Source organism: Cupressus sempervirens, chromosome 5 (assembly GCF_028749045.1).
Source record: "Cupressus sempervirens isolate cs-2001-9-10 chromosome 5, ASM2874904v1, whole genome shotgun sequence".
Lineage (NCBI taxonomy): Eukaryota > Viridiplantae > Streptophyta > Pinopsida > Cupressales > Cupressaceae > Cupressus > Cupressus sempervirens.
The window spans coordinates 705,779,644-705,806,314 of record NC_143122.1 but is presented as its reverse complement, the minus strand read 5'-3'; the positions used below and the strand labels follow the sequence as shown (position 1 = coordinate 705,806,314).

General features: G+C 38.2%; 1 protein-coding gene across 2 annotated transcripts in view; it reads right to left on the bottom strand.

The window, feature by feature from the left end:
• LOC149557940 (ferrochelatase-2, chloroplastic-like) overlaps positions 1-23,880 on the bottom strand; it is a 143,759-nt gene extending 119,879 nt beyond the window's left edge. For both annotated transcript variants that reach the window (XM_089832394.1, XM_089832395.1), the window contains exon 1: positions 23,764-23,880. In XM_089832394.1, the coding sequence (XP_089688520.1) occupies positions 23,764-23,845 (82 nt within the window). In that variant the 5' untranslated portion in view covers positions 23,846-23,880. The remainder of the gene's footprint in view (positions 1-23,763) is intronic.
• Between the last annotated feature and the right edge of the window lie 2,791 nt (positions 23,881-26,671).

The following is a 26,671-nucleotide window of genomic DNA, read 5'->3' as shown; positions in this document are numbered from 1 at the left end:
TGTACTCTCTTCAATGCCTTAGATCCGTATTTGGTCTCCTATTGGAAATTAATAAATTTATCTTGTCTTGTCTTATCTACAAATGATGCCCATTTAGTAAGGGACCAAAATTGCAACACAATATAAAAATTCAAATATTATATCATTTTTTAGGTATACAACATACCTAATCAAATAATCTAACAAAAACTAGAATTACTACAATGCTTATGAGTCTCGATATGTCATTCTACAATATATATATTTTTATATTAATATGCTTGCATAGAACACCACTTGACCAAGCTTGGTAGCACCCTCTTACACTATTGTGGACAGCCAATTATGAACTACGATTAGTCACTCCAATAAGGGTGTACCAAGCTCGAAGCATTATTCAACAGGCAATCACATCTATTTAAGAGCATAACCTGTAATGTACTTATTTAGCATAGATCTAGGGTCTAGAGGTCTTGATGCAATGAAAGCAGGAGAATCCCCAAAGTAGATGTCCTAGCCCCCAGCAAATAACCAAACAATGGAAAAACAACAACAATGCAAGATCTGATACCAAATCACAACTCTTTATTCATAAAATAACTAATTACATGCAATGTGCCAAGCTATAAGGCCTTCCCAGTTACAGCCAAATACAAAGCAAGTAATAGTTCTACAAGATCCCTCAAGATCCAATCCAAACCCTAGCTAGTCCAGATCCACACTCTAGTAGAAACCTCCAAGGAAGATCTAAACTTGTGCTCGCAAGCCCACCAAGCAATCTCCTTGCTTTCCCAAGCCACAGCTAGTAGCTCTTCTCAAAATTCGCTCCTCTACCACATCCTCTTCTCCAAGATGGATGAATAATGACGAAAGACTTCACCACACCACCTACTTATACCCAACTAAGCCACAAGTCAGCCCAATAAGCTACAAATTAAATAACCCTACATTAAATACATGTAGAGCCACAAGTTGACCTCCAACAAAAATTAAATACCAAATGCCTTAAAAGGCTTACAATACTTATTAAATACATTAAAAATAATTAACCAAGATCCAAATAGGTCTGCACAACTCCACCAAAATCCCTCCAACATGCAGGATGGCCAACTACCCTAGGATTCTCCTGCATCAGGTATGTTCCCAAAGAGACTGAATTCGCCGAAGGAATCACCTTGCATGCAAAATGGTCAAGGTCAGTACGGTTGTATTGTAAGTGCAAGTCCATATAGTGTGGGAGGAAGAGGCAAATGTGGGAGTAAGAGGTCGTACAACAAAGTATGGAGATGAGTAGTGAGGATGTGCGGCGAAGGATCTGGAGGCAATCCATACAGGAGAATGGAAGAGGGCGTACAGTATAGGGAATGTTTGTATGGTGAGGTCAATTGGAGGGTGTATGGTGGTGTTGGGTGGCATACAACTAGCAAATGGAAGTTGTATAGTGTGAGTACAAGTGTGGGCATACAGAGGGAGCGAAATAGGCTGTAGGACAAGCAAGGATATATGTTGGGTCGTACGTGTGGGGGTCTTGAAGTGCGGATGATGATGAGGTGAACAGTTTATGCCTCCATCCCACATAATTATCCCTTCGTATTATGATGCAATGGTAAAATGATTATTGTCTTAGATTTGCCACACGAATAATGATATGCCACAATGCATTGAATATATGCTAGACACTAGATATCAATTTTTAGTCAAAATGGAAATTATTGTTACTACCAATGATAGCGCTCAAATTTGACAAATCCAAGTAGAGTAATCCAGCAAGTAGAATAGAGTAGGACTCAAACCCACCGAAATTGCACAAGCCAAGTAGGGAAGGTCTTTCACTTCCAAAATGGTGAACCAAAAAAAATACAATAGAATTCGCAAATGCAAAATAAATCAAGTCCCATGCCTCCAGCATCCAAACCCAACTGACATAAATACCCCATCATAGAAAAACTTAGAAGGGAGAAACAATGTACCAACACATGACACGACAAACACCTACGCCTACAGAAAATTAGAGATGGGCTCGAAATATACATAAATCGATCGGTACCCCAAAAACAAAAATATTGTTATTTCATTGTATTTAATAACCGGGATACTACGGTCCTCCTATACCGAACATTGCTTGCCCTCAAGTAATCCCAAAACTGATTCTAGGAAACCTCCTAGAATCAACTTCTTCAGTTTGGAATTGAGCACCAAGTAGATCTTATTGTCGCAGTCAATGATATCATCAATTACTTTGTATCTATCATCTTCTATATAACCATCTATCAACTAACATGCAAAAGTGTTTTTGGAGTACTCGACCAACAAATGGGCCCGCCAATTATTCAGGGACTGAAGTAAAATAGATGTTGGGGGTAAATTGTTGACTGTCATGATTTTACTTGCCTCTGCAATGTCAAAATTACATTCTTGGGTCATGTTGTGTCTAAAAATTGTCTCCTTGATTGTGAGTTCCCTCGATCCTATATTTGACATCCCTCTTAGCAACATCTTCTTGTCATCTGTCTCAAATAAAAAGTCCATCCTTTTGAAACTTTGGTTACACTGATCAAGGGTCTCCATCAACTGGATGGTCAAAATGATATCCATGTCAATCAGATCTATGACAAAGAAATCGTCTGTCAGGGAATAAATTCCCATGGTAATGCTTAGTCATGGAATCACGTGAGTGCAGGGTAACAAAATTCCTCCCATCACCTTAACCTGAATTCCTCCATGCTTTACTGCGTGCAAAGACTTATTAGTGACCAATGATGAATTGATGAAATTGAGTGTGTGCTACTATCAATCAAGACTGTGACTCGTTTTCCATGAAGGGTGCCATGGACCTTGAAGATACTACTTCCAGAAGTTGGAATGACGGTAGCAATGGAACCCGCTTTTTGCACGAGTGTAGCAATTCTCTTTGCCTCGATAGTTTACTTACCTTGCCCTTTAGAGATTGGACTTTCCTAGTTGGAATGAGGGTAGCAATGGAACCCACTTTTTGCACAAGTGTGGCAATTCTCTTTGCCTCGATAGTTTACTTACCTTGCCCTTTAGAGATTGGACTTTCTTCTTCATTATCAACTAACACCTCAATGTAGTGAGTCTTTCCGTTGCCAAGACAATGGTTGCCCGACCTCCCAAGTTCCTTGCAAGTGAAGCAAAGTTTCTTCCTTCTAATCTCATGTCGTGAGTCCTCATCCTTCGAAGACTCTTTCTGAGCCATCTCCTCTTTGTCCTGCCAAGGTGCATAATTCTTGGAGGAAGACAATGTAGCCATGTCATGCACCTTTTTTATAGCTTCGTTGAAAGTGTCAAGGTTGAAATATTTGACCCAACCCCTTAAGGGTTCCCTTAGCCCATCCATGAACAACACAATCTGTTGTCTCTCTGAGAAGTCTGTGACCAACACAAATAATCTTTGCAATTCTATGATGTAGTTGTTGACTGAGTCGATTTGTTTCAACTGTGCCAATTCTTTTAAGTCAAACTATGAGTCTTTCTATAAATTCAACATAAGAAGTTATTTGATCATGATTGAGAGCAACCAAGTCACGATGCCACCATTTGTGTGCAACTCCTAGATGGCGTGCAACAAATTTGGTTGCTTCTTCAATGTAATGTCCCCTTCTCCGAGGTGAAGTTTAATAATATTGCAGTTATAATATATTTAAATAAATAAATAAATGAAATTATAATTATAATATATATAATTATAATTACATTGACAAAATTAAATCACATACTTATAATGATGATATATATCTCTAAGACTTAAAAGAAATTTAAAATAAAATAAATAATAATATTATAATTATAAAATAAATAATACAATAATGATAATAATCTAAAGGAAAATAAAGATGTGCATTCTTCTAAAGACATGTATAAAGTCTTATGGCCATGGGAAGCCACGTGTGACAGAATAAAATAAACATAGTCCACAGAAATATATGCAGGACAAGACTATGGATCGACTTAATAATAAAGTTTAGCAACTACCTTAGCTACGGAAGAACTAAGGCCACAAAACTTGTTACGAGCTCCTTACAAGCAATGGATATGTAATTACTAATTGCAAGAAATCTCAAATGAATCAAATGACTTTATGAAATATGCAATTCGGATTACCGACAGATAAATATTACATTTTTTTTAGGGCTAACAAAGACTTCCAATCTAGTATCCACCAAGTCATTGTTAGAAGCCAAATACCAATGATTGATCAACAATAAATCAACTAAGGACCTCTACATGGGGAATGTGAAGAACTCTAGGCATGTATCGGTTGAAAGGCAACATTTGGAAGAAGTTAGAAATGATAATAATAAAGATTATAGTTCTAAGAGAAAGATTGTATATTTCTGATGAAGGTACACTCTAATGCAGGAGTTCTTGAGCGTGTGAACAGATCACTAAATGTGAGGCAATTTGCACTAGGAACTTGGGTTGGGTGAAGTTTGTCAAGGAGTTCTTGATTGTGTAGACAAATCGCCGACCGTGAGGCAGTTTGCATAAGGTGCTTGTATTGCACAAAGTTTGTCTTATGAAGACATGATTATGGAAAAGAGAAAGAAGAAAATGACTTGTGATTGGATAGATTCTTAGGATTCCTTGACTCGAGAAAATTAGAGAAAAAAATCAAGAGGCATTACGAGTTTCATTCTTTGATTTGGAGAAGCAAGCGGATGAATTAGAAGCGGAGTTGCAAAAGAGAAGAGTGTGTCATTAGAAAAAGGATGATAATTATTTGGATGTGGTAAAGAAAGAAGATCCAATGGAGTGTCACACATGTGATACAAAAGAAGAGAAAGAGGATGAAGATGAAAAGATATATCTCTAAACTTAAAAGAGATCTAAAATAAAATAAACAAGTTTGTCTTAGAAATAATTTTTTTAATTATTTTTCCTTCTATTTTCATCACTTTCCCTATCCTGGGGAGTCTGATGCAGACGCATCTTGCATCACGAAATAAAAGTGGGTGTGATTAAAAAAAAATTGTGGAGTCGAGAGGAAGTGACGAAAATGGAAAGAAAAATAATAATAATAATAAAAATGGAAAATGGATAGAAAAGGGCTTTTCATTTACCAAGGAGCATAGGTGGCATAAAAGAAAAATAAATAAAAATATTTGTTATTTCATTTATCGAGGCGTGTAGATGACATTTTGGAATTTTGTGGAAAGCTCCTTATATCACACATTTAATATTTGTTGTGATCCACAAAGGGAAATGTAATTTCTAATTGGCCCACATGGTGGTGCTTAGTTGTCATTGAGTAGGAATTTAATATTTTTTGTAAGGTAGTTGTATTTACCTTTTATCCCACATTGGTTGTGTTTGTGGTATCTTGGGTGGTAAGTGCCTATATAAGGAAGGCATATGAGCATTTGTAATCAAGCTCTCACAGTGTAATCTCTTGTAAGCTTTTGAGGTGAAAGATCTTAGTGGTAAGATCTTAGTTAGTGGAAGCTCTTGTGATAGAAGCTTTGGAGGTGAAGGATTTCACTGTGTAAGATCTTAATTAGGAAGCTCTTTGAGTTCAATCTCTTTGGTTGTAAGCTCTTCTTTGTGAAGCTATTGGTGTGCAAGCTAGTTGGAAGTTCTTAGTATGGAAGCTCTCTTATATCTTGATGAAGGTACACTCTGATACCACTGATGAAGGGAAAATGCCACCTTCGCCAACTCATAACCAAAAGCATAACAATGTGGAGATAAGAGAAGACCAAAATGTTTTATAAAGCATCCATTAATACTTGAAATTCATTACAATATTCTCCAAATTCTTACAACATGAGAGGGCTTCCAATATGAAAGCCTACAAACTAAGAGCTTCCAACAATCTTGCACACCAAGAGCTTCACAAAGAAGAGCTTACAACCAAAGAGATTGAACCCAAAGAGCTTCTTAATTAAGATCTTACACACTAAGATCCTTCACCTCCAAAGCTTCTATCACAAAAGCTTCCACTAACTAAGATCTTACCACTAAGATCTTTCACCTCAAAAGCTTGCTTACAAGAGATTAAACCGTGAGAACTTGATTACAAATGCTCATATGCCTTCCTTATATAGGCACTTGCCACCCAAGATATCACAAACACAACCAATGTGGGATAAAAGGTAAAAACAACTACCTTACAAAAAATATTAAATTCCCACTCAATGACAACTAAGCACCACCATGTCGGCCAATTAGAAATTACATTTCCCTTTGTGGATTACAACAAATATTAAATGTGTGATTTAAGGAACTTTCCACAAATTTCTAAAATGCCACCTACACACCTCGATAAATGAAACAACTACTATTTTTATTTTTATTTCTTTTATGCCACCCATGCACCTTTGTAATGTTCCCGTTATAACATAAATGATAAATTAAACTTTTGTAAGGGGCCGATTGATTTGATGTATCTCGGACCCCTTTTTTTTTGTTTCCGTAGTTTGCGTCGCCGTCGACTATCTTTGTACACCCTCGGAAAGGTTTCTCGACGGGTATTTAAGCACGGCTTGTAGGAAATCTATATGGCATGCTTGATTATTTTTCTCTATACTGCGAGTTCTTGTTGGAGTTCTCTATAATTTGCCATTTCAGAAGGGAAAGATCTTCCCTATTTGGCTCGTGCGGTTTCGGTGCGATTCAACCCTCACCCTATTCTGTTGTTGCATGTAATACCTTGTTCGGATCTAGCAATCGGAGCATTATCATATACTGAAGAATTTTTGTGTTCAAATCTTTATTATTGTGTTCGGATTTCATCTAAATCTATTGTGTTTATATGGACAAGATAGCATTCATAGTTGTGTTATGATACCTATCCGTACAATTTCCTGTCATCTCTGTACTGCCTCCTCCTAGGCCGTACGGCCTCCACTCATCATCCACATCTCTGTACCTCCCTTCCTCAGTCCACTGTACGGCATCTTGGCCCTCTTTCGCACTGCAAACAGCCCTTCATTGCCACCGTACAAAAATTTCCACACATTGTACTGTCTCTCCATTTGCATCCTCCATACAGCCTTCTATAAGTCACTGCATGGCCTCCCACAAACACCGTACAGCCACTAATAGCTATCGTACGACATGCATCAGGACTTGTAGTGATTCCCAATATTTTCCACTGTACTGGCACCCCATCTCCAGTCATTCCACTCGACCGTACGAACTAATTCCCCTACCACTGTACGGGCATTACTATCAGAGCACCACCGTACTACCTTTCCAACCACCATTTCCACCATACGGACATTCAATCCACTGTATTTTATCAGAGTCTGAGCAAGGTGATGGGAATGGAACACTTCAGTGGTATCAGAGCGCTTCAATCCTACCAGCCTGTGGACAATGAATGAGAGTTTATAGTGGAAAGAGAAGAACACATTCTGTTGATCGAATGGCTACCGCATCGGAATCGACCACTGCCGAACTTGTGGCACTACTAAGGGAACTTGCTAGGAATTAGGCACAGATCACTGATACGCAGCGACTCGTGGAAGAAACTCTCAAGAAGTTAGCAGACAACAAAATATCCGAAGAACAAAATGGTCACAGCACAGACTCGGTGTCGGGTAAATCAAACCCTCAGCCAGCACGCTCTCAACCTTCCATGCCAACTTTTCCACCATGAACGGAGGCACAACACACAAAGAGACAACCAACCTTCAAAGAGATGCAGGAACAACTGAGAGAAGACTGGAAGAATGCAAACCTTGAAGAAGATATATCCTACAAAGATTATGCAGATCTGAGAATGAGATATTCGGAGGCGGAAACAGAGGATACTTTAACAATGATCTTAGAAGAAAGTTGAGTAAGGTAAATTTGTCACCATTTGACGGATCTGGTTCCATATCTGCACAAGCGTGGGTAATGAAAGCCAATACCTACTTCCAACTGAACCCTATGCTAGAAGAAGCAATCAAATTTGCCGCACTGCACTTAGAGGGAGTTGCGCATGAATGGTGGCACCACGACACCATCACATTAGGGCATGATCAAATAAATACTTATGCGAAATTCACAGAGAGATTGATAGAACGATTTGATGGTAAAGATCGGGAGTTCAATTTCAAAGATTTGGCACAATTGAGACAAATTAGATCGGTCGATCAGTTCATTGCAAAATTTTAGACTCTGTTTTGGTCACGGACATTTCCGAAAAAGACAAGTAGTGCTCTTCATGGACGAACTGACAAAACCTCTAAAAGGTTGGGTAAAGGGGTTCAATCCTGCCACCCTGTTGGAAGTAATCAATAAAGCACGGAGTATGGCATCGTCATCAGCATCATCCTCTCGAAGTTACTCACATCCTAAACCACCGACGTTTTCGAGGGACAAACCTCCACCCAAGAAGTCGTCGTTGGATGAAGCTACCAGACAGGAACTCCGAAGGAAGAAATTGTGTTTCAATTGCAAGGGACCTTGGGAGCCTGGCCATCGATGCCTCGGAAAGGGGAAGATTCATTACATTAAGGTCGTGTCCGATGATGAGGACGAACAAGAAGAAATGTGGGCCAAAGATAACCAACCCCATAGTGACACCAACAACAGTTTGAATCGTACGGAGAGAATTGCCAATTTGGTACAACACAAAGGAACAATTGCATTAGCTGGCAGCCCGAGGTGCACAGTTTTTCGTGTACAGGGTACCCTTCAAGGACAAAGGGTTACGGTGATGTTAGATAGCGGAGCTAATCTAAATTTCATAAACTCATCCTTGGTAAAATGAAGAAGTCTACCTATGGAGGCGCACGCAAGCTTTCAGGTCAAGGTCACCGGAGGGACTTTCCTACCTTACACACACCTTGTTCGTCAACTGAGTATCACAATGGTGAATCACACGATGACTAAGGACTTCTTCATAGTGGACCTGGCCGACATGGAAATTATTCTTGGCATACAGTGGATGAAGATCCTTGATGAATACACTCAAAGTTTCAAACGGATGGACTTCACTTTTATGGTTGACGGAAGGAAGGTTGTCCTCCGAGGAATGGCAAATGAAGGTCCAAAGAAAGTTTCTACACATTAGATGGAGGCAATCTTTCGGCACGATGATATTGCGTGGGCTACGCATTGTTTTATCTCGGCGGAACCTATAAAGGGGCATCAAACACCTTTGCAGGATGATGAACTTCAGGATATTTTAAGTAGACATGATAAAGTTTTCATGGATATTCCTCCTGGCATACCACCTCATCGAGGGTTCGAACACACTATCGAGTTGGAATCATGGGCAAAGCCGGTCATATCCACACCGTACCACCATCCCAAGAAATTCAAAGATGAGATCAAAAGGATGATTCAAGAATTGCTAGAGAAAGGATGAATCCATCCCGGTTCTAGCCCATTCGCGTCATTTGTGGTCTTGGTCAAAAAGGACGGGCCAATGCACATGTGTGTGGACTACCGCACGTTGAACAAAAAAACAATAAAGAACAGATATCCCATTCCAAGGATAGATGAGTTGTTGGATGAATTGCATGGTGCGGTCTACTTTTCAAAATTAGATCTCTGCTCCAGATACCATCAGATCCACACCAGGGAAGAAGATGTAGAGAAAACGGCTTTCCATTGTCACTACGAACATTATGAGTTTCTGGTCATTGCGTTCAGATTGACCAATGCACCTACTACATTTCAATCATGCATGAACCACATCTTCAACAAGCAATTGTCTAAGTATTTATTGGTATTCTTTGATGATCTTATTTATAGCAAGACATGGGAGGAGCACTTGAAGCATCTGAATGAAGTTCTAAGTTTCATGGAGGAACAGTCCTTGTTCGCCAAACAGTCCAAATGTGAATTTGGTATGATAGAAATATTGTACTTTGGGCATGTTGTCAATAAATACGAAGTTCAAGTGCATCAGGAGAAGATTCAAGCTATCCTCAATTGGCCTCCCCCAAAATCACTCACGGATTTGCGCAGATTCTTCGGACTGTGCAGTTACTACAGGAGGTTCGTTAAAGGATTCTCTCAGCTCAGCACATCTTTAATGGATTTGACGAAGAAGGGGTCATTCCAGTGGAACGAAAAGGCACAACTCACCTTTGATAAACTAAAAGAGGCCATGAGCACTTGTCCCGTACTTGCACTCCCTGATTTCACTTGACCGTTCATTTTGGAATGCAATGCGTCCGAGGAAGGCATTGGAGCGGTATTGATGTAAGATAGACACCCCGTCGCTTATGAGAGTAGGAAGCTTAGGCTAGCAGAACGCCTATATTCCATCTACAACAAAGAAATGTTGGCCATCGTACATGCACTAACCAAGTTCTGGCAGTATCTGGTAGGTGCCAAATTTGTTGTTTGTACGGATCACAATAGTCAGATATTTTTTGGAGTAATGGGAATTGAACGAACAGCAACAAAAATTGGTAAGCAAAGTTCAAGCTTTTGATTTTGACATTGAGTATGTGAAAGGGAAGAACAATGTAGTTGCAGATGCCTTGTCCAAGAAACCCACCATCTACTCACTAGAACAGATTTTAGCTGACTGGAAGGCACATCTCTTAGTGGAATATTCCAAGAATACATTTGCCTATGAAATAATGGATGGCCACACTCACAATGATCGGTACAGAGTGGTGGATGACATCATCTACTATAAAAACCAAATATACTTGGTGCCAAAATCCAAATTGAAGCAGAAAATCTTGAAGGAAGTACACGACTCATCTCTGGCTAGACACCTGGGTTTCCTCAAAACTTACAGAAGTCTTCGGGAGAGGTTTTCATGGAAAGGACTTAAAGGGGACATGTTGCAGTATGTGAGAGAGTGTACGGTCTGCCAACAGAACAAGTTTGAACATACTCCTCCTGCCGAGCTACTACAACCTTTGCCAATTCCGGAACATAAGTGGGAAAGTATATCAATGGATTTCATAACAGGGCTTCCCAAGGTGAACGGAAGGGATTGTATTTTTGTGGTGGTTGATAGATTGACAAAGTATGTACATTTCTTCGCCATCCTCTCCGACCTTCAGGCCGCACAAGTTGTCAATCTGTTCTTTAGAGAAGTCTTTCGTCTGCACAGGTTACCCCAAAACATCGTCAGTGATCGAGATAGACGATTCATTAGTATCTTCTGGACAGAACTGTTTCGGATGGCAGGGACAAAACTATCGCCAAGTACAAGTTACCACCTGCAGATGGACGGACAAATAGAGATTGTGTACAAATGGCTCGAAGGCTACCTTTGGAACTACGTCTGGGCACAACAGCAAACGTGGGTAAAATGGATCCATCTGGGGGAATATTGCTACAATACCACATACCACATGTCCATCGGAATGGCACCATTCAAAGCTCTGTACGGATAGGACATACTTCAAGAGGGATAGGACATACTGAGGTGCTTGAAAGAAAACCTACAATGGGCACAAAATCAACAAAAGATGTATGCCAACAGACACAAAATTGAGAGGAGTTTCAAAGTGAGAGATCTGGTCTATCTCCAGCTCCAGCTATACCGACAATCTTCATTAAAGAGAACGGGAAAGGAAAAATTGAAGCCACGATTTTATGGCCCCTATCGCGTGGTTCGTCACATTGGTGAAGTAGCATACGAATTGGAACTTCCGAAGGGAAGCCGCATTCATAATGTCTTCCATGTTTCTTGTCTGAGGAAAGCCATAGGGCAAAACGTCCCAATTGCTACCGACCTTCTGCCACTCAACGAAGAAGGAAAGCTCATTTTGGAACCAGCCAGGATCCTCGAAGTACATGAAAAGACCCTACAAAACCGCACTGTGAAGGAATACTTGGTACGCTGGTGACACCTACCATTGGACAACGCAACATGGGAAGGCGAGCACATTCTCCAACACCCAGCATTGCATTTTCTCGAGGACAAGCAAACTTTGGGACGAGAGGACTATAATGTTCCTATTATAAAATAAATGATAAATTAAACTTTTGTAACGGGCCGATTGATTTAATGTATCTCAGACCCTTTTTTTTTGTTTTCGTAGTTTGTGTTGTCGTCGACTATCTTTGTACACCCTCGAAAAGGTTTCCCGACGGATATTTAAGCACAGCTTGTAAGAAGTTTGTATGGCATGCTTGATTATTTTTCTCTGTTCTGCGAGTTCTTGTTGGAGTTCTTTGTAATTCGCCATTTCAGAAGTGAAAGATCTTCCCTATTTGGCTCGTGTGTTTCGGTGGGATTCAGCCCTCAGCCTATTCCGTTGTTGCATGTAATACCTTGTTCAGGTCTGGCAAATCGGAGCATTATCATATACTGAAGAATTTGTGTGTTCAAATCTTTATTATTATGTTTGGATTTCATCTAAATCTATTGTGTTTATATGGACCAAATGGCATTCACAATTGTGTCCTGATACCTATCCATACAATTTCCTGTCATCTTCATACTACCTCCTCTTGGACCGTACAGCCTCCACTCACCATCCACATCTCTGTACTTCCCTTCCTCAATCTACTGTACGGCATCTTGGCCCTCTTCCGCACTGTGCAAATAGCCCTTCACTACCACCATATGGAAATTTTCACACAGCGTACTGTCTCTCCATTTGCATCCTCTATACGGCCTTCTATAAGTCACCATACGGCCTACCACAAACATCGTACAGCCACTATAGCTATCGTACGATGTGCATCAGGACTTGTAGTGATTCCTAGTATTTTCCACTGTACGGGTACCCCATCTCCAATCATTCCACTCAACCGTACAAACTAATTCCCCTGCCACCATACGAGCATTACCATCAGAGCACCACTATACTACCTTTCCAACCATCTCCATCATACAGACATTCAATCCACCGTATTTTATCAAAGTCTGAGCAAGGTGACGGGAACGGAACACTTCAACATTGGTAAACGAAAAGCCCTTTTCTCTCCATTTTCCATTTTTTATTTTTTATTTTATTTTCTTGTCCATTTTTCGTCACTTTCTCTCTCCTCCACAATTTTTTTTTTTTATTTTTTAAATTTTAACATGCCCCCTTTATATTTGTGATGCAAGATGCTCCTACATCAATTTCAATAAATAGTCATCAAAACTAGTTAATCAAACTTATGGATAACAGCGATAAATAAAATTCTATGTACAACATATGTTAGAGTAATTAGGAACGGATTTGTCTTGAGAAAACACGATAAATATTACTGCTAACCATAACTAATCATAGCAAGATAATGAGTCATTAAAAGGCTGGATACGAAGACAACTGCTTGATAAGGATGGTGTCCCATCATATATGAAGTGGTGCAGTCCATTAGTTTGCAAGATAATAAGTAGGAGAACGAGGATATTCCATTAAGGATCATCAAACAACTTCCAAAAACAAAACAAAATGATAATTAAGAAGAGATAAAGTTAAAAGTTAAGCCCTTGCACTCCACGGATAAGAAGACAAAACAGAGAAGGATTAGAGAAGTGTAGTGGAGAATGCAGGAATAAGACTCAGAGATCATATTAAACAATATTATCGAAGCCAAACTTCAAAACATTGAGTTTGGAGATTATCAAAGATATCACAGTAAGGGATCATAGGTTATAAATAAAGGCTGCAGTTCATACATACAATTGCAGCATACAGATTGGAGAATTAAATAAGATATATACATAATAAGGTAGGAACCAGATCGCATATTGAGGTTAGAGATATAGACAGAAAGTAATCAACATCAGTACTTCTGTGAAGGAATCGCATAAATAGAGTTAATGTGAATCTGATTGAGGAGGAATCGGCAACTACAAGACATTAAGATCGTAGTTTAAAAACATCGATAAAAGGGAATACATAACCATTTAGCCACAAATATGGATACTATCATAGATCACTCTACTGTGACATTAAACCAAAGGAAATGAAAACATAATCGCTGACAATAAATATTGTAACACTATCAAATATTCCCACTTCCAAGCATCAACCATATTGATTTGCTGAGATATTATTTGAATAAAAATATATATTTATACCAAACGAATCTTTCATATACAACCAAGTCATTGTAAATCAATTGTTATCTCAGTGTAGGTAATAGTTGATTCATGACAAGTTGTGATGAGTAATCCTTATAATCAATTCTTCAATTCTTCATCACAACTCGTTATGAATCAACTATTACCTAAGTCTATTCTTTTTAACTATGGGAGAACTTTGAAGAATTATTAGTCTCAATGTCCTCTTCATTACAGGCAACAATTGACTTTTATATACCCGGAAACTTCTAATTCATAAATTCCCGTGACCACCAGTCATTTTCTGCCTCTTTTTTGTCCTCTCTCTTCGTTTTCTTATTTGTAGCACTTAAGAGCACACTTCCTCGGTCTCTCTTTGATGTTGCTCGGAAATCCTCTTCAGTTCTAAATATCAGCAAGCAAAGAATGATTAATGGATTTGTTCCATCTTAGGTTGCTTGCACTGGTAAAACCCCTTCAAGTAAGTGGCTACAGTTGTGTCCATATAGTGGAAGGCATTTAAAAGCATTTATTAGTAGTTTTAACCAGTTATTTGTTCTACAGAGAAGTTAGTTTAATAATAGAAAACTGGCTGTTAAAAACAATTTAATACTTTAATGGCTAATTCTTTATTAATTCCATACCATTCGTTAATAATACCATCTTTCTATCTTATCTAATTCATCTAGTTGAAGAAAGATCGGCATTGTCTTTAGTATCAAAGAGGGAGATGGAAAAGGTCAGGTGAGGCTTGGGAAGAGGAAATAGGTCTCTTTTGAAAATATGTTACAGCTGAAACAAATAATTTTTTTATTATGTGTTTTTTGAATTTAAAGCTTATAAAGAGATCCACGAGAGATACTTTAATAATTTGGGGAAAACTTCTTTTCAAGACTTAGTGTGCAAGGAAATGGATCAGAGAATACATTCATAATGAAATTAAATGACAGAACATCAACACTTCATCAGCACCTCAGTTTTTAACTACAGCACAAAATCTGACGGGGATTCGCCGAACAGTTATGACAGATTTTCTAAAGCAGCCAAGCAATATAGGGGAAAGACTAATGCTGATAAATGCAAAGCAATACAAAGGTACTCTAGCACATAGGAAAGTGCAAAAGGGTAAACAAACGAATAAAAAAAACTTTGCCATGATATTGCCAAGGATCAACAAAATACCTAATAAAACTTACCAATATAATACGAGGCAAGAAATGCAAGAGGAAAGTATAAATGAAATAGAACTGAAGAAATAGGTGGAAAACAACAAAAACACCATATCAAATGCAAGTCAAGCAAAAACTGGTGGAACAAACAAAGGTGACAGCAATGCAGGAAAACAAGACAAAGATATCTATTATAGTCCAAGTAGAACACCACTTTTATGGTCCTCACATTTACATGTCGAAGAACTTATAGAGTTAAAAAGGAGGATGGAAATTATAGAAACAAGGAACTGGGAAGAGGAGAACAAAGTGTATGAAGCAATTGAATACACAAGAAAAATAGAAAGAGAAAACAAGAATCTTAAAGAACAAATCTCAAACCTGCAGTCCAAAATGGATATAGGACAACATGAACTAGAGGCATTAAAACAGGAAATCGCACCACTGAGGGTAACAGGAGTAAAGGAAAGGAAACAGTAAAAGAGGTGGACACCACACATTTGGAAGAGATTCAATCTGCCTTAGCAAACATAGAAGTTAAAGAATCTCAGTTACAGGAAAGGATAGAAGAGGCCAAATCATGGTCACAAGTGGTAAACTGCAGCATATAAACAAAAGAGCATTATTGAGCGGCATATCAAGATTCAGCTACGGGAAGAACAAGACAAACGAGGCAAGGCTTCAAATATCATCACCAAAGTGTTGAAAGACTTCAGGGAAATGGAAAGGACAAATATTCTAGCAAGGGACTGGACTTCCTTAGAGATAAGCTGAAATAGACAGTGGACAGGGGATATTCAACAAGCAAACACGATAGGTAATAGGTTGGTCAGAGGAAGAGAAAGACACATAAGAGTGGTCTTGAATAATCTAGAGGATAAAAATTTCATCCATGGGAATGGGGGGCTGCATAGAGGAACTCAGATTTATCTAGATGAGGATCTAACTTTTGCCTAACAAGAGGAGCAAAGGAGGAGTGGGAAAAAGTTAAGACAGCCAAAAGTGAGGGAAAGTGGGCTTGGTTGAAAAAAAGAAAATCCTCAAATCAGTGAGCATCTCTCAAATATGAAATAGGAATAGGGACCCCACAGGATCACTTAATGGTTGTAAGCTGGAATTGCAGAGGTTACCCGTGGAGAAGAGGTCCTAACTTGGGGCCCATAGCAGAGGGGAGGGATATTATTATCCTTGCTGAAATGCATGAGCATGAAGGTTACATGGTTCCGAATTTTGATGGTTACAAGAAATTTACAATTTGGAACAAAGGGAATGAATTTGGCAAGGGTGGTTAAGAGGAATCACAATATTTATCAATGAGAAGTGGTACAGTTTTGTAAAAGTGGTAAAAGAAAACACAAACAAACAAGACATATGACTGCAGGTCGCAGTTAATGAAACAATTTTCAGTTTAGCTGCTTGTTACTTTGTTCCAAAAAACTCTAAATTCTACAAGAGGCATAACTTAGACAATGAAGACCCATTTGCTTTGTTAAAAAAGGATACCCATATTCAATAATTCTGAGGCAATTGTGCTCATTGGAGACTTTAATGCTAGAACTGCCAATAACCAGTCACTACAATTGAACAACAACATGGTAGAAGGGGAGGACAACCCTCTATGGTTATGGAAAATGAGGACCATCCATGGAAACATTCTTCTCAAGACAGCATGGGGGTGTTTCTCATTTTGGAGCAGAGTTATTGGTAATGTGTAGTATATTCAACATGATTACTTGCAACGGTATGGGCAGTCGATCAACCTCTGGGGACATCACGTGCAAAACTTACAATGGGCAAAGTGTGGTAGATTATATGATCTATTCTCAAAAATTGACCTCTAGAGTGATTGAGTTCGATATAAGGGAAGCTCCAATAGAGATGAGGTCAGATCACATGCCTCTTTATATTAGGTTGAACTTGACCCCAAGTAATTAGCATGCAGAGCGTGACCTTCACAGGGGTGGGAAAGAATTTACAAATGGGACAATACTCATAATTCAGGAAAATAGGAACATATTTATTGCCACTCTCAAAGAACAACTCCGCCTTAAGAAAAATAATAAAAATGATATGGATCAGACCAATAGCAGTATTGAACAAGTTTCAAGCAGCTTGTTGATACCTATTATACAAAAGGCGTTAAAGGCATGCAAAAGATCCCATAGTCAAAAGAGGGTTGCTAATACTTCCAACTAATCCTTAGTACGATGATGAGTGCAAGGCAATCAAGAGACTCGTAAAAGGGACATATACAAGCATAGAGGACAAGAAGAAATATATAGAGTTGGATCAAGCAAAAAAAAGGAGTATGTGAATGCAAGGCAGGAGGAGATAATATCTCTGAGCAAACACAATCCCAAAGACTTTTGGAAAGAATTGCAGCAAACGAAAGAACAAAATAGGAATAGTATCATGGATGATCAATGGCTAGAATAAGCAAAGTCACTTTATGAGTGGACTGTTGAGGAATCCCCTCCTATTGTGATCACTTATTTGGAACTCTTCACGGTGGAAAATATCAAACTTGGAATAAAAAAGTTAGCAACAAGTAAGGCCAATAACATTGATGGGCTCAAGTTGAATTTCTTAAGTGGGGAGTGGATCTACCTGCTCCTCACATAAAAGGGGTCTTTAATTAGGTCATTCAAGATGGTTTTCCAGAGGGTTCGACTACTAGTCTGGTTATCTTTTTATTTAAGAGTGGGGATGTTAACAATCCATCTAACTATCGCACTATAATGATTAACCTTTTATATTGAAAACTCTTTAGGAGCATGGTAGAGCATAGAATCAGTAGTTGGGCGGAAGGGGAAGGAAAAAGAGCAAAAGGGGAAGCAGGTTTTAGACCTAGGCAATCTAATATTGCTAACTGCGCCACCCTTAGGCATTTTTTGATAAAGAAAGTTTGGGACAACCAGGGAGATGTTGCTTATTGTTGTTTTGTGGACTTCAAGAAAGCTTTTGATATTGAACCAAGAGATGAGCTTTGGAAAATAATGCAAGAATTAGACAGATGTGTATGGAGCTGCGGTGCATAGACTTTATGAGAGGGTAAGAGCCAAAATTAGAACTAAAGAGGGAACTTCCAAGTGTTTTGGTAGTGACATTGGTGTGAAGCAAGGGTTCCCATTGTCCCCTACTTTGTTTGGTTTATATATTGATAAACTAGAATCATGGCTAGATGCGATTTGTGAGGGAGTTGAATTAGCTGAGTATGTGGGAAACTTCTCTACGTTGATGATCATATCTTAAAATCAAAGACAGTTGAGGGTTTAAAAGATCATTTAACGGTTTTTGAGCGCTTTTGTCAGGAAATAGGGATGCAAGTGAACATTACCAAGACAAAAATCATGATTTTTTTCTTTCAAAAGGAAGGAGGAACACTTGGACTTACTTTTCGAAGGCAGTCCATTAGAGGCTGTGAAGGAATACAAATATTTGGGGGTTGACTTCCATTATAGGCTCAGCTGGGAGACTTGTAGGGTAAAAAGAAATGAGGGAGGTTGGAAGACTTCCTATCTAGTGCAAAGCAGATGTAGAAATGTTGAGCATTGGGATTGGAAGACCAAGAAAGCCCTCTTTGGTTTAGTGGTCACTCCAGTTGTTTTCTACGGGTGTGGGGTCTGGGGGGCTTGGAGGCAAGTGGAGAGGAACCAGAAGCACTTAATCACTACCAATATCAAAGTCAATGCCTTGGTCCAGTGTGAAATTATTTTAGTGGAAGTAGGTATGTACCTATTGGAGGCAATGGCAATAACTTGATTCATAAGCTATTTAAAGAAACTGAAAAACATGAATAACCAACATTGGCACAAAATTGCAATGGAAGAGGAGGAAGACTTGGATGAAACAAAACATAAAGTGGTTAGGCTCCTAGAGCATCAAGTTGCGGGATTTTCCTACCACCAATGTAAATATAAAGAAGTTTGTCATGGGAAAATTCGAAACTATCATGTGGTCTCATAACATAGGGCAAAAACAGACCCACTAAATTGAAACGTTCAACCCTACTAGGGAGCATGGGGATCAGGTGTATCTTGGGTCAACTATTAATGGCAAGGCTAGGGTGATAGTGGCTCAGTTGAGGAAGAGTTCTTATCATCTTAGATGCGAGAGAGGTATATGGAAAAGGCCTAAAGAGGAATGGGAGGAGAGGATCTGCAGATTCAGCAAAAAGGGGTGGTTGAAACTGAACAACACTTTCTCATCAAGTGCACGGCTTACACGGACATACGGGCCCACTACGGGTTTATCTCAAAGGGGGGCATAAGCATGCATAGTCTATTTATAGAGGGTAAGATGAGGCTGACTGCCAGTTTGATCATCAAAAGCCATAGCAAGAGATCGACGCTGGAAAACAACATGGAGTTACTTTAAGTCTCGTTGACTCATGGTTCCATAGGCCGATGGACTCGTGGACGTCATTAAAATCCTTCATTCATTAATAAAGCAAAATACCAAAGCCTATTGTCTTGTAATTTATCTTTGACCTTGGGAAAGCTTTAAAAACTACCTTCTATTCTTTAAAAGATATTGTAATCCTCATGCATATCATTTTCAAATAGCTTAAAAAGAGCTATAATATGCATTTATACTCATCTTTTCTTTCTGATTCCTTATAAGAATTTAAGGGTATAATCTGAAATATTAACGAAATTTCTTGAGAAGCAGGGAAATCCTCTTTTTTATCAAATGGAAGGAGCAAAAATTATGTTCTCAATTAACTTTAATTTGGACTGCAAAGTGGGTTTCAGTACTGGATTGGACATCAAATTCGTTGTAAACCAAAACCATAAATAGGTGTTGTATTCTTTTCGCTAGGGTTAATATTGGCATCATTAAAAGTATTTAAAGAGTTTTGTAGATACAAATGTAGCATGTGGGTGAAATGCAACTTACAATGAGTGATAGAGGCGGGAAATAATGAAAAGACCTCGATGCCCATGGCCGGTATATTCATTTTGTGCAGATTTGTTGAAACCAATAAAAAGAATGCATGTAACACTGTAGCACATTGTACCCTAGTCTCCCCTCACACTTTTTGAATCATCATCTTAAGCTACTCCGCGATTAAAACAGTTTTCTCTGGTTGCTTCAATTTTATGCGCCCCTACTACACCCACATCTATTGCTTGTTAATCTTATCCAATAAATTTGATGAGAACCCCGACTATCACGCATGTTAAACTTTATCCACACAAACATTTTAAAAGTGGCAACACTATAAAATATAGGTGTCTCAGGTCTCCCTGGTTACTGGGTCACCGTTCCCAGGTGATAAATGACCACTAACAGAACTTGTACCTACTAAGTAAGAACCAACTAATAATTACAGACAGCTAGGAATCTGAGTTTCTCACCTTGGCCTCAATTGCAGTTGCCACTTGCCAATTTGAGAAATTGAGACTTCACTATTGATCTGAATTGAGATAACCTACTGACCTTGATTGTGTAAACTAACACTAATCTATGAATGTATTTATAACAATCCTTTTTGGCAAATTCAGTGGGAATCTTATAGCGTATATAAAATATTTGGCAAAGCTTGCGTAATAAAAACGCATCTTATGCAATTTACAAGGCAATTATGGTCCGTCCAATTTATGCCCGTGAATAATATAGTAGGCAAAATTACATTAGTGTGGGGCATGCATCTGCAAAATTATCAGGTGAATGTTGTCCTCCAAAAAAAATTAAAACCATGGGCAAATTTAGGTCGTCCATAAAGTTCCCTTCAGAAATTGCAGTTGAATGTTTTTAATTTGTTGTGTGCAAAAATTAATTTTGATTGGCTATATCGCATATAAAAGAGAGTCGATGGGACGATGGGCCCGAGGTGAGACCCATTTTTGGTAAAGTTGGGGTGACACACCCTATCCCATATGTGGAAAAAATTCACCAAGTCAATATAGGCAAATATACAAAATTCGCCAATTGGGGAAGATTTGCCACTAAAATAAACCGACATGGATACATCTTGTGTTCTTACATTCAATAAAGTTTAATCATGTCAGAACACATAATATGAGGGTTGTTCGATCTTGCAGGTTTTTAATGGAAGTGATGCAGGAGTATCTTGCATGGGAAAATTATTGGGGAAAAAAAAAGAATTTGAAAAAAAAAAAATTTGTGGAGGAGAGAGAAAGTGACGAAAATTAGAGGAGAAATAATAAAAAAAATTTAAAAAAGGGAAAAAGGAGAAAAGAAAGGAAACGAGGATTTCTATTTTCGAGGTGCATAGGTGGCATAATAGAAAAAATAAAAAAATAATAAATGATTGTCATTTCATTTATCGAGGTGTGTGGGTAGAATTCTAAAAAGTTATGAATATTGTAGAAAGTTGTGGATATTGTAGAAGGTTATGGAAGTTGTAGAAGGTTGTGGATAAGCCATGCATGGGGTGGTAAGTGCCTATTTAAGCAGGGCATATGAGCATTTCAAATCAAGCTTGGAGAAGCTCGAGAAGGAGTAGCTTGGGAAGTAGAGGCTTTGGAAGGAAAGCTTGGAAAGGTGAAAGTTGTGGAAGGTGAAGCTTGGAAAGCTTGGAAGGCTTCAAGGTGTGAAAGAGAAGGAGGAAGTGAAGATTGAGTTTTCCTGAGTCTGTGGACAGAGCACCGAATGTGAGGTAGTTTATAGCAGGATTGTGATGGAGTTGTGAGTGTGTAGATAGAGCGCCGAATGTGAGGCAGTTTACACTAGGATATTGGATCTTGGATAAGGTTGGAGAAGAGCTAGTGACTGCGGTTTAGAAACAAGGAGGTTGCTTGGTGGCTTGCGAGCACAAGTTGAGATCTCAGAGGTTTCTACCAGAGTGTGGATCTGGGCTAGCTTGGGTTTGGATTCGATCTTGAGAGATCTTGTTGCATTCTTTGTCATGAGTTGGTAAGGGTGGTGTGGCCCTTTGTCAGTGGTATCAGAGCGTACCTTCGTTAGTTGTATCAGAGCCGTACCTTCATCAAGTGGTATCAGAGCGCCCTCTATCAGGAAGGCTTACAAACAATATATTGCAGGCAGGACAGGTGGCAACACGATGTGTTCTCGCCAAAGTTTGATGACATCTGTAAAAATGTCTTTGGTCTCCCTTTGCTAGCATTTTGGGCATTGTCATTTTCTATTTTTAACATATCTCATTTACAAATATACCTGCTATTGTCATTTTCTGATTAATTTATTGAATAATTTTTAGATTCCCTGTCGTCAAAATCCTTGTCTCATCCTTACCACCATAGCTGTCACTGGATGGTGTATCGGCATCCACTGCCTCGATTGGCTTCTGGCAACACTGATCCCTCTATTAATCAAAGATGCAGCGAGTCCAAGCAGCACAAATAGCCCAACACACACAAAGAATGGATATCAATTTTCAACTTCCAGGGTCTTTATTTATTTAAATCTGACAGTTTGTGAATCCTTTCCAGGGACTAGATGTAGAGCATTCTCTTCATGCCGACATCGTTATTGGAAGCGGAATAATGTTCCTTTAAACTTTCAGTGTGTCATTTAGTTTAGTTGCCATAAAGGTAGAGAGTGTATCAATTCAAAGTTAAACACGACTGCTTATGTGAGTTACACGGCAGTTTTGTTACTTTTACCTCTTATAATGTAAATGGCACTAGCTTAAGAGGTAAAATTTATCCCATCCTTTCTTCCCAAAATGATTGTTCATCCCTATAAAAACATTCAAAAAGCATCAGAAGAGCGGATTTTGTTTCAGCTATTATTTGACAGGTATAATGACATTAATATCCAGTGATTTGCAGGAAAGATCGTGCTTTATTATCGATGGTTATTCTTGCTTAAATTTCATCTGTCTACCCTGGCTTGATAAACAACTTGAAAAGTTTTTCTTTGACTTTGTCAGTGTTCAATCAGTTTGTAAATCTTTGGTTTCAAGTTTATTAAGATGAGGTTTAGGGATGTAATAACTTCTTTTTCTCTTCTTTTAGGTAATGTTCTGTAGAATTAATGTAAATGTATACATTAGGGCTACAGTTTTCTATTTCTTTGATGGTAATAGCAGTTTTCAATGGTTTGCCTTAGCTTTTAGAGGAGATTTCAGATATTATACGGCTCCCAATTTTCTTTGATAGTAGATAAAATTTTAGACAAGCAGTTTCATTTATTTACTTGTGACTTCCCAATCTTCCATGGAAAATGCAGGTGCATTCATTCAAATACATGAAAAGTTAAAACCCATAGACTAGGTTTAGTTGGTATAGGTTATTGTATGCAGGCATTGATATGCAGTTCTCTAGTGCGCAGGCTTAATAGGGACTTGTAGGCAGAACTTTGTAACACTAGGAGGAAGTTTGTAACACTGGTTTTGTTCGTACCTAGATGAAATGAGAAAACTATGAATCATATAGTTCTTCGACTGGTAAAATTATCAGTTCACTTAAAGAAAATGGCATTTTATTGCTAGAAATTGAGCAGCTTATTTCTTTGACCTCTCCACAGCAATTTAAAATGTAATGGAAATTTATCCTAGTATAAGAAACCCTGACAACCAGTTTGAGAAAGAAGGAACTAACAGCCAGTATAAGAAAAAAGAAAAATATGAAATAAATTGAATTGAATTGAATTGATAAAAAACTAGAATTGAGAATTCTGTCTAATTCATTGCTCGTGGCCATGGGCGAATTGCAGATCTGAACAACAAACATCAGGTTAGGAAAATCTCACCCTCCTGCTGTTGCCCTCTTGCCTGGTAATACTGCTTGTGATGAGATAAGAATGGACGGGCGGAACTTTCTAAACAATACATTTATTCCCGAATACGCCTGGCTCCCGGACGTAGACGAAATGCAACATGCAGGCATTGCCAGGTTACATGAACATGCTAAGGCCACGTTGGAAGAGAAGAAAATTTGCGTTATTATTTCTTGTCGATAAATTGAAAATACAACCGGCAAAATAGAGAGCGACCAATACGAAAATTATAATTAACGCTAGAAAAATAATTTTAATGTTATAAAGAGGAAGACCACACGAAAAGTTGTACTTTTCCCCTTTCACCAAAGAATGAATGAATATGAAATGTAACCCAAAACATTAGTCCAACAACAACAAAAATATGTAGATTGAGCATGTTTTTTTATACTCTATTTTTTGGTGGCTGTTGTATTTAATTTGTGTTTCTCTTATTTTATTTTTACAGATTTTATTAATGAAGATATTTTGAATATCTTTTCAATGTACTAACAAATTTATAAAAATTATAAATAAATAGAATTAATTTTTAGTTAAACTAAAATAGAGAAGAGTTAATAAAATTTAAATTTAAGTGGGATTAGGAGGAGGATGGCAATAGTAGTTTTGAAGCTTTTTGGTTGAGCAGGGCTTGTGTGCCCTAGCTTCTTATTTCTTTTGTGTGGAGGGTTCTCTATTAGATTAGGAGGGAGTATTTTTACGTTATAAGGGCTCAATCTTTCTTGGACTGCAAGGGTAGGCTTTTCTTTGGTCCATTATCAATCACACCTGTGGGTTTTTAGAGTTATTTTTTGTCATCCCCAACCCATTTGCCCCCCTGGTTTGGGTTGTCATTGTGTGTGGGGCATTTTAGTTGAGTGATAGGCCTCCCTCCCAAACTTCATGTGCATGGCTTCAAGCTTCTTATTTCCTAATCCCAAATCGGTGTTTAAATGGTTGATTTGTCTCCCTCAATGCTTGCATGTGCAAAAGAGCAAGTGGATAAGCCCCAAGTCGGGATTGGAGGTATTTTTTTTTAGGAGGTTGTTTGTATAAAAAAACTTTAAAGTTTGTTTGGTGAGCATGGATGATTGCCCCATTTAGGTGATTCAAACCAAGCAGGTTTTGGAAGATGTTGAATACTAGTGCAATCATGCCCTCGTTTGCAAATTTATAGGCCTCCAACTCTACCTTTTTGTTATCGAATCTTGGGCGTGTCAAGTCTGCAACCCTAAAGGGGATATGGAAATATTGTTCATCATAAATAAATATTTTATGGTTATTTTATCTACGATGTTGGAGAGGAATCAGGTTTTTAAGGGATGTCCTTATTTCTCCAATTAGATGGGGTTCTTCATCAAACCCTAGCATTGTGGTTTTAACTTAATGGAAGAGATTCCCTCTCATGTGCTTTTGCGGATTAGATTGTGAAGGCTTCGACTAGAATTCTAGAAGGAGGGCATTCTTCACTCAATTTCATTGCTTCTTTGTAAACCTATGGGCTCTATTATGCAAACTCAAGACCGTGAGTAATTACTGATGCTCTTATCTCTATTGAGGTTGATCTTAATAACCCTAACCAAACTCTATGGAAATATGTGTTGGAAATCTAATGGAAAAGTGAGATGTTCAAAGGGGGGTGAATTAGGATCTCTAAAAACTTTTACCACTTCAAACATAATTCACCACACACCTCATTAACCTTCATTATGCATCATCATGTAATATCAGGTCCAATATCTAATGACATGAATAAAACACATAAACATTTAATCAACACATAACATAGGATTTGGTAAAGCAGAAACCCTCCAAGGTAAAGGTAAAATTGTGGTGGGCATGGCAATCACAAAATCTTCACTACTACAGTAACAAAGTGCATGTTAGGGCTACAATTTGATCACTTCTGATGATCTAACCCTCTGAGGGGTCTTCTCTATTAAAAGCTAATAATATTATTAAGTCTACCTTGATTTAAGGATTTAAACTTCACAATTGAGTGAGTACTTTGTTATGAGATTTACAATAGGTCTGTTAGAACCACTCTGTTAAGAGATTCAACTAATACACTTATTAGAATGTAACAATACCTTGATCCTTCAGTTTGCACTAATATGTTGATAAGAGATCTTCTCTTTCCAATATATAATCACCTCACTGTGACTGATTTGCAATATCTCCTCACTACACTACTTGGTCGCCTTACTCCTTCACAACTTGTTGATTCACCTTCAACTTCGCATTTATGCATTCCTCTCACTCGCAACAACATGTTATGTCTTGAAATCCTTCTTAAATAGCCATCTTAAGAAGTTTCTAGATCACAATCAATGGTCCACATTCATCGTTATTGCCGCTTGACCTTTCCAATTTTGTGATTGGTTCATTCACTTGCATGGGATTAATGATGTGTAATGACATGCATAATTACCACCTTGATTAGCTCTTCGAACTTAGAAGCATGATTCATGCTTGAAAAAATGGTTTACATAAGATTTTGTGACATTTCAAACTCATATACTCAAACTATGTAACTTAGCACTTATACCTTCCTGATGCTCGGCTATGCTTGGTTCTTCATGGTGTCCCTGGGCTTGAACAAAGCTCGGCTTGAACTATCTTCTTTGAATTGCTCATATCTAGTATCACTCAAAAACAACTGTTCAAAACATTCAATGGCTACAATGTGCTCAAAAATTATATCTACCTTGGCACATACTAAACTTGTATACTTCAACTCTTTATAGCTCAGCCTATATTGTGGCTCAGTTGCAATGTTGACTAACCAACTCTACCTAGTGAATGACTAAGTGTTTTGCACTAATAGACAATACTAAGATTTTCTTTAGGGTCAACAATATGTTTGAGATCATCTTCATGGATCCAACAATTGAATTATGAG